Source organism: Chiloscyllium plagiosum, chromosome 23 (assembly GCF_004010195.1).
Source record: "Chiloscyllium plagiosum isolate BGI_BamShark_2017 chromosome 23, ASM401019v2, whole genome shotgun sequence".
Classification (NCBI taxonomy): Eukaryota; Metazoa; Chordata; class Chondrichthyes; order Orectolobiformes; family Hemiscylliidae; genus Chiloscyllium; species Chiloscyllium plagiosum.
The window spans coordinates 869,744-878,153 of record NC_057732.1 but is presented as its reverse complement, the minus strand read 5'-3'; the positions used below and the strand labels follow the sequence as shown (position 1 = coordinate 878,153).

Below are 8,410 nucleotides of genomic sequence, written 5' to 3'. Positions count from 1 at the left end.
CTCTCCGGCCTATCACCCTCACCTTAACCTCCTTCCACCTATTGCATTCCCAACGTCCCTCCCCCAAGTCTCTCCTCCCTATCTTTTATCTTAGCCTGCTTGGCACACCTTCCTCATTCCTGAAGAAGGGCTTATGCTCGAAACGTCGATTCTCCTGTTCCTTGGATGTTGCCTGACCTGCTGCGCTTTTCCATCAACATATTTTCAGCTCTGATCTCCAGCATCTGCATTCCTCACTTTCTCCTAAACTAAAGCCATGTTCAACCTGCACAAAGCACTGGTTGGCCTCAAATGGAATATTGCATCTGAGCATTGCACTTTGGGATGAAACAAAGGAGTGCAGCAAAGATTCACAGGAATAGTCTCAGGGAGGAGAAATGTTTGTCATGTAGAGAGACCGGAGAAGTTGGGACTGTTTTCCTGAGAGAAAAGAACGGTGAGAGAAGGTTTGATCAAGGTATTCAGTACCATGAAGGGGTATTCAGGACCATGAAGGGGTATTCAGTACCATGAAGGGGTTGTACAGAAACTCTCTGTTTCTATACTGTATGACTCTATGACCTCAGGGGCAGGTAGAATGTGAACCCACATCCCCTGGGCCAGAGATAGGGACTTTATCACTGCACCACAAAAGCCCCTTTGTTGTCGTGTATTATGAGAGTGTGCTGTTGTTTCTGAAGTCTGTGTTCATGTGATTACAGGACAGACACGAGCATTCTGCCAGTCCATGACATGTCCATAGTGGCAGCAATGGCCCCCCCTGGTGGTGGGCGACAAACTGTCACTCCACGCTGCCTCCGACACTTCAATATTATCACCATCGACACTTTCAGTGAAGAAACCATGAAGACTATCTTCCAGCCTGTGGTGGACTGGCACTTCAGTAAGGGATTCGATGTCTCCTTGAAGAGATACTCCAGGGTAAGAAATTACCAAAATCTAATTGCGCTACAGAGAATGAAACTACGACTGACTACTGTTTGTCAAGTTGCAACAGGCAACTGTGAGGCAAGATTTCATCTCACTTCAGGATCAGGCACCATTGGAAATGTTTTAAATTCAGTTCAGAGCAGTCTTTTCCTGAGCTCCTTCAGCCTCCACATTTCTGCTGTTTGGAAACAACTGGAGAAGTATGAATGAGGTGCTATGCTGAGACCCCATCTAACATCTACAACGTTTGCCACAAGCACTATTTTGAAGAAAAGCAGGGGAATTTCTTTGGCAATATTAATTCCTTGAATCAACACTGTGAGAAACAGATTACCTGGGTCATTATTGCCTTGCCAGTTGTGGGACCTTGCTGTGCCCACAATAATTCCCCTGTTTCCTGCAACACAATTGCGACAGCACTTCAGAAGGTCTTTGTGAGCTGCAAAGCATTTTGGGATGTTCCAAGGTTGTGAAAGGCACAATGTAAATATAGGTTGTGTGGAAATATCTGTAGTTGGGTGATTGGGATTTGCTGTGGTTCACATTGTAAGGTTGTTCTGTATACAGATATGAATAGTTTTGTTCTTACTGTATCTGTTTCTGCAGATTCTGGTCTGGGCTACAACAGAGGTGTACATCCAAGCACTGGAAAAATTCCTCCCGACTCCTTCTAAATCACATTACATCTTTAGTCTCCGAGATTTCTCCCGGGTGATTCAGGTAACATGATCTCAGAGCAATTACTACAGGAATGATCCAGGTGACACCAAACAGAATGTTGTGAATTATCCCATTAACTTGAATGTACCTGTCCTTATTTCAGGGTTTGCTCCTGTTAAAATCAGATTGTGTTCCACAAGGAATCGAAGGGGATCATAAATTAATGAGACTCTGGATCCACGAGGTCTATCGTGTCTTCTGCGACCGATTGGTGAACACTGAAGATAGAAAGCTATTCTTCCACATTGTGAAGGTTAGTAAAAGTGTCCTTAGAATGATTACCATGGTGATGCCATGCTAACATCATTGCGTCAGTGTGGGCTTGCTGACCCTTTACCTTTGACCCTGAGGGTTGGCTTTTCTCCATGATTTGTCTAACTGAGAGAACTTCCTCCATCCTCATTTGATGTACTTCCTTCTTTAGCAAATTGTTCTTTGTGAATATTATTGATCCTATCATTTGCCTCCAGCAGGATGTTCTGTTACAACATTGCGTATATTGTCTCCCATTGCATTAGAAACTGGATACTGTGGTATTGAAAAATCCAAGACATTTATTAAAACTGAATATGACACAGAACATATAACACTACAGCACAGTACAGGCCCTTCGGCCCTTGATGTTGTGCTAAGATTTTATCTTAATCTAAGATCAGCCTAATCTACACACCCCTCAATTTACTGTCGTCCATGTGTTTGTTCAGCAGTTGGTTAAATGTCCCTAATGTCTCTGACTCTACTACCACCACTGGCTGTGCATTCCATGCACCCACAACTCTCTGCATAAAGAACCTACCTCTGACATCTCCCCTATACCTTCCTCCAATTACCTTAAAATTATCACCCCCCCCCCGTGACAGTTATTTCTGCCCTGGGGAAAAGTCTCTGGCTATCTCCTCTATCTATGCCTCTCATTACCTTGCACACTTCTATCAAGTCACCTCTTTTCCTTCTTCTCTCCAGTGTGAAAAGCCCCAGCTCATTCAATCTCTCTTCATAAGACAAGCCCTCCAATCCAGGCAGCAGCCTGATAAATCTCCTCTGCACCCTCTCTGAAGCATCTACATCCTTCCTATAATGAGGTGACCAGACAGGACACAATATTCCAAGTGTGGTCTAACTAGGGTTTTATAGAGCTGCAGCAAAACCTCGTGACTCTTAAACTTAATTCCCCTGTTAATGAAAGCCAAAACACCATACACCTTCTTAAGAACCCTATCAACTTGGGTGGCAACTTTGAGGAATCTATGTACGTGGACTCCAGATCCCACTGTCCCAACACACTGCTGAAAATGCTGTCTTTAACCCTGTATTCAGCATTCAAATTCGACCTTCCAAAATGGATCACTTTGCATTTATGCAGGTTGAACACCATCTGCCACTTCTCTGCCCAACTCTGCATCCTGTCAATGTCTTATTGTAGCTGAAAAATGTGTTGCTGGAAAAGTGCAGCAGGTCAGGCAGCATCAAAGGAGCAGGAGAATCGACGTTTCGGGCATAAGCCCTTCTTCAGGAAAAGGGCTTATGCCCGAAACGTCGATTCTCCTGCTCCTTTGATGCTGCCTGACCTGCTGCGCTTTTCCAACAACACATTTTTCAGCTCTGATCTCCAGCATCTGCAGTCCTCACTTTCTCCTAATGTCTTATTGTAGCCTGCAACAGCCCTCGACACTATCTACAACACCACCGACCATTGTGATATTCGCAAACTTACTAAACCACCCTTCCACTTCTTCATCCAAGTCATGCATAAAAACTGCAAAGAGCACAGGCCCAAGAACAGATCCCTGTGGGACACCACTGCTCACCGACTTCCCGGCATAATACTTTCCATCCACTACCACTCGCTGCCTTCTTTTGGACAGCCAATTCTGTATCCAGACAGCCACATTTCCCTGGTTCCCAGACCTCCTAACATTCTGAATGAGCCTACCATGGGGATCCTTATCCAACCACATGGGATGGGATCAATGTGGATTTCACTAGTTTCCCTATTTCCCCTCCCCACACGTTATCCCAATCCACCACCAGCTCCCAGTCCAACTCAGCACCACCCTCTTGACCTGTCCTACCTGTCCATCTTCTCTCCCACTTATCCACTCCATCCTCCACCCTGACCTATCACTTTCACCCCACCTTCATCTATCTTGCATTCCTAGCTACCTACCCCCCAGCTCCACCCCCTCCCATTTATCTCTCAGCTCTCCCCAGCCCACAGCCTCATTCCTGATGAAGGGCTTATGTCTGAAACATCAATTCTCCTGCTCCTTGGATGCTGCCTGAACTGCTGTGCTTTTCCACCACCACAACTTCGACTCTGATCTCCAGCATCTGCAATCCTTTCTCCTAGAACTTTACTGAAATCCATATACACCATATCCACTGTTCAACCTTCGTCAACTTGTCTTGTCACATCCTCAAAGAACTCAATAAGGTTTGTGAGACATGACTGCTCCTCACAAAGCTATCTTTAATCAAACTATGTTTTTCCAGATAGTCATAAATCCTATCTCTCAGAATCCTTTCCAGTACCTTGCTTACCACAGATGTAAGACTGACTGGTCTGGTAATTCTCAGGGATTTCCCTATTTCCTTTCTTGAACAGAGGAACAACATTCGCCTCCCTCCAATCAGCTGGTACTATTCCCGTAGAGAGTGAGGATGCAAGGATCATTGCCAGAGGCGCAGCAGTGTCATTCCTCGCTTCCTGGATATATATAACCTTGGATATATCTGGTCTCGCCCTGGGTCCTTATCTATCTTGATGCTTCCCAGAATTTCCAGCACATCCACTCCCTTGGAGGGAACCTGTTCAAGCCGATTAAACTGGTCCACGGTGTTCTCACTATCAACAAGGTCCCTCTCTCTCATGAATACTGAAGCAATAACTCATCTATGGCCTCCCCTACCTATTCAGACTCCAGGCACAGGTTCCCTCCACTATCCATGATCGGCTCTACCCTCTCACTGATCATTCTCTTATTCCTCATGTATGTGTAGAACACCTTTGAATTTTTCCTAATTCTTCCCACCAAGGCTTTTCCCAGCTCTCCTCAGTCCATTTTTGAGTTCTTTCCTAGCTACCCTGTAATCCTTTAAAGCTGTTCCATATCTTTGCTTCCTCAACCTTAAGTTAGCTTCCTTTATCCTTTTGACGAGAAGCTCCTCTTCTCTTGTCATCCAAGGCTCCGTCACCTTACTATTCCTTGCCTGTCTCAGTGGGACAAAGTTATCCAGCAGTCATAACAAATGCTCCTTAAACAGCCTCCACATTCCTGTTGTGCATTTCCCGTAGAACAATTGTTCCCAGTTTATACTCCACAGCTCCTGTCTCATAGCAGTATAATTTCCACCACCACTACTGCTCCCCCACCCCCCACCCCCCATACACAAACTGAACACCTTCCCATACTGTCTCTTTCTATCCATCTCCATAGCTATAGCAAAGGTGAGGCAGTTGTGGTCACTGTCACTAAAATGCTCTCCCACCGAGAGATCTGACACCTGACCTGGCTCATTGCCTAGCACCAAATCCAATATGGCCTCCCCCCTAGTTGGCCTATTTACATATTGAGACAGGAATCCTTCTTGGACACACCTAACAAAATCAGCTCCATCCAGCCCATCTGCACTAAGGAATTTCCAATCAATATTGGAGAAGTTGAAGTCACCCGTAACAACAACTCTGTTATATCTGCACCTTTCCAAGACCTGCTGTCCAGTTTGTTCTTCAACCTCACTGCTGCTATTGGGGGGCTGTACAGAAAACACCCAAAAAAGTGATTGCTCCTTTCCTGTTTCTGACTTCCACCCATACTGACTCAGTAGACAAACCCTCCTCAACAACCACCTTTTCTGCAGCTGTGATGCACTCTTTAATTAACAAGCATTGCATTCATTAGGTATATCAGTGTCTGAGCTATATATTCAGATATTAGGTTACAACAGAGAAGCATGCTTCCTGTTGAGTGCCATGCTCTAAGTGGTCCAAGCATGATGGATCATGAGATTTTGTACGCTCAGATTATATTCTATTTCATTTTACCTAGCAGTCTGATCCTATGTTTTAGCTTTGGGTTCATGATAAACTGGTCAGGGAAATCACAATGTAAAGAACTAACTTCAGGCTTAGACTTCAAAGTTAGCACTATTTCTTATACATTAATAATAACTACTGCTGTAAATTAAAAGGCATCACAATAACAGAAACCCCAACTCTCAATATCCGAGAGGTTATTTTTGATCAGAATCTGAACTGAACTATCCATACAAATACAATAGCTGCAGAATAACAAGCGTAGGTCAGAGGCTATAAATCCTGCAGCAAATAACTCACATCCTGACAAGACCTCCATCTCCCCTGCCCTGCCACCCCCACTCCCACCCCCACAAAGCCTGTCCACCATCTACAAGGCGCAAGTCAGGATTGTGATGGAATACTCCCCACTTGCCAGATGAGTTCAGCTCCAACAATGCTCAGGAGGCTTGATACCATCCTGGACAAAGCAACCCACTTGATTGGCATGACATTCAGCATCCAGTCCCTGCTCCATGCACTATCTACAAGGTACACTACAGAAATTCATAAAAGATTCTCAGACAGCACCTTCCAAACCCATAACTGCTTTTATGTTGAAGGACAATGGCAGCAGACATGTGGGAACACCACCACCTGCAAGTTCCCCTTCCAAGCCACTCACCATGGAAATATATCACTGTTCTTTCAGGGTCATTAGTCAAAATTCTGGACTTCCCTCCCTAAGGCATTGTGGGTCAACCCTCAGCGCATGGACTGCAGCAGTTCAAGGAGGCAGATCACCAATGTCTTCTCAAGGACAACTTGAGTGATAACTGGGCAATAAATCCTGGCCAGCCAGTGATGCCCATGTCTCATTAATAAATTTTTTAAAAAAAATTTAGGATACCAGCTTCTGATCTTATACTCACATTCAATGAGGAGTAATCTATCTTCTTCATATCTTCATGTCCCTGTGGTTGTCTGAATCTTCTCGATTAGATGATTCTAACCCTGCCCACACTGACCTATTTATGCTCTGTGATGTGCATCTCCGTGACATCTTCGTAAGCTTGCTCACAGGTGCTGAAGTCCTTACACAACATGTGATACAGTGATGGGCATCATGGGCATTTCTCTTCCAGGCATCCTGACATTCTGACCATGAGATATATCACATCAATCACTTCCTGTCTGTACACCACCCTCCCATACCTCCATCTTGCCCCCACTGACACCTGTGAGCCCATGCTAAAATGGGAAGATACACTGGAAAGATAATGTGACAGACATGGCAGGCACAGAACCATGCAGCATCTGTCAATGAAGATCTGTCCATCTCTCAGTCGATTGTTCATTATTAGGTGTCAGTCGAGAGATCAGAGTGTGGGGACAGCTTTGTGTCTAACAGTGAGATCATTGCTGATGTTTCTCTCTTCAATGTCAGAACGTGGTGCAGAAACAGTTCAAAGAAAAAATCAACAATGTTTTCAACCACATGATCATTGGCAGAGATCTCAATGATGATGACATCCGCACTCTATTCTTTGGTGACTATATGTCACTGAAATCAAACCAGAAGAGAAAGAAGGCATATAATGAAATAACAGATATGAACGAGCTAAAGAACGTAAGTCTTTAATTAGTTGAATTAATCACAGCAATAAACACATAATAGCCACTGCTTTACAATGATCTGCAGACCTAGATATCTAGCTTTTGCCTTTGTTCTCCCCAATGTAGACTATTGAACGCTATCTGGATGAATTTAATCGGAACAGCAAGGCTCCCATGGACCTGGTGATGTTTAACTTCGTTATTGAACACATCTCACGTCTCAGCAGGATTCTCAAACAACCGAGTGGGCATGCTTTGTTGATTGGTGAGTCTGGGTGTGATGAAAAATACAATAACTGGAGTCTTTACATTTTTTCATGGTCACTGCTGTCTATTTACCTGGAGCAGAGATTTAACAGTGATTTCCAAAACAGAAATGACTGTGACGTGGTTTCTTAGGTGAAACACCACTGCCTTTATGATATGGCCTGAGTACAGCCTCATATGTAACATATTCCACAAAGACAGGTTCCTGTTGAGACAGATGTCTTAAAGTTTATGAACAACATGAACTGTATACATTGTTGTAATTTCATAGACTTGTCCACAATATGGCTTCAATACTTATTAACTTTTACCATACACCATATATGCAGAGCTTATTGACTGAACACACTGCCCTGACTCCTTTGCATTGAGAGGATGACGTACAGTGAGGTGGATATCGTTATACTTGGACATCATATGTTATTTTATCATAAAGCTGTCTACTCTGGGATCTATGCAAATATAAAACAAAATGAATAAGTACAAAGGGGAAATGTTCAGAGCTCTGGGAGTGCAACTATTGAGATAGCTCTTTCAAAGAGCCAGTACAGACATGAGGCCTGAATGGCCTTGCTCATTGCTAGAGGATTCTATCAGTACTTCATGGGAGAACACAAAATAGTAGTAATGGTTAAAAAAAATTCCATGGTTCAAATCTATATGTGTGTGTGTGTGTGTGTGTGTGTCTATCTGTGTGTGTCTGAATGTGTGTCTGTCTATGTGTCAGTCTGTCTGTCTATCTGTGTATGTGTTTGTCAGTCTGTGTGTGTGTCTGTCTGTGTCTGTCTCTGTGTGTGTGTATGTGTCTGTGTGTGTGTCTGTATGTGAGTCTGTGTGTGCGTATCTGTGTGTCTGTCTATG

At 44.0% G+C, this 8,410-nt stretch overlaps 1 protein-coding gene across 1 annotated transcript in view; it reads left to right on the top strand.

Moving 5' to 3' along the window:
* The window catches only part of LOC122561437 (dynein axonemal heavy chain 3-like), a 466,282-nt gene that overhangs the window by 336,234 nt on the left and 121,638 nt on the right, over positions 1–8,410 (top strand). Inside the window, exons 39-43 of the mRNA XM_043713180.1 lie at positions 702–921; positions 1,537–1,650; positions 1,754–1,903; positions 7,113–7,295; positions 7,409–7,547. Coding sequence (XP_043569115.1) covers positions 702–921; positions 1,537–1,650; positions 1,754–1,903; positions 7,113–7,295; positions 7,409–7,547 — 806 coding nt within the window. The remainder of the gene's footprint in view (positions 1–701; positions 922–1,536; positions 1,651–1,753; positions 1,904–7,112; positions 7,296–7,408; positions 7,548–8,410) is intronic.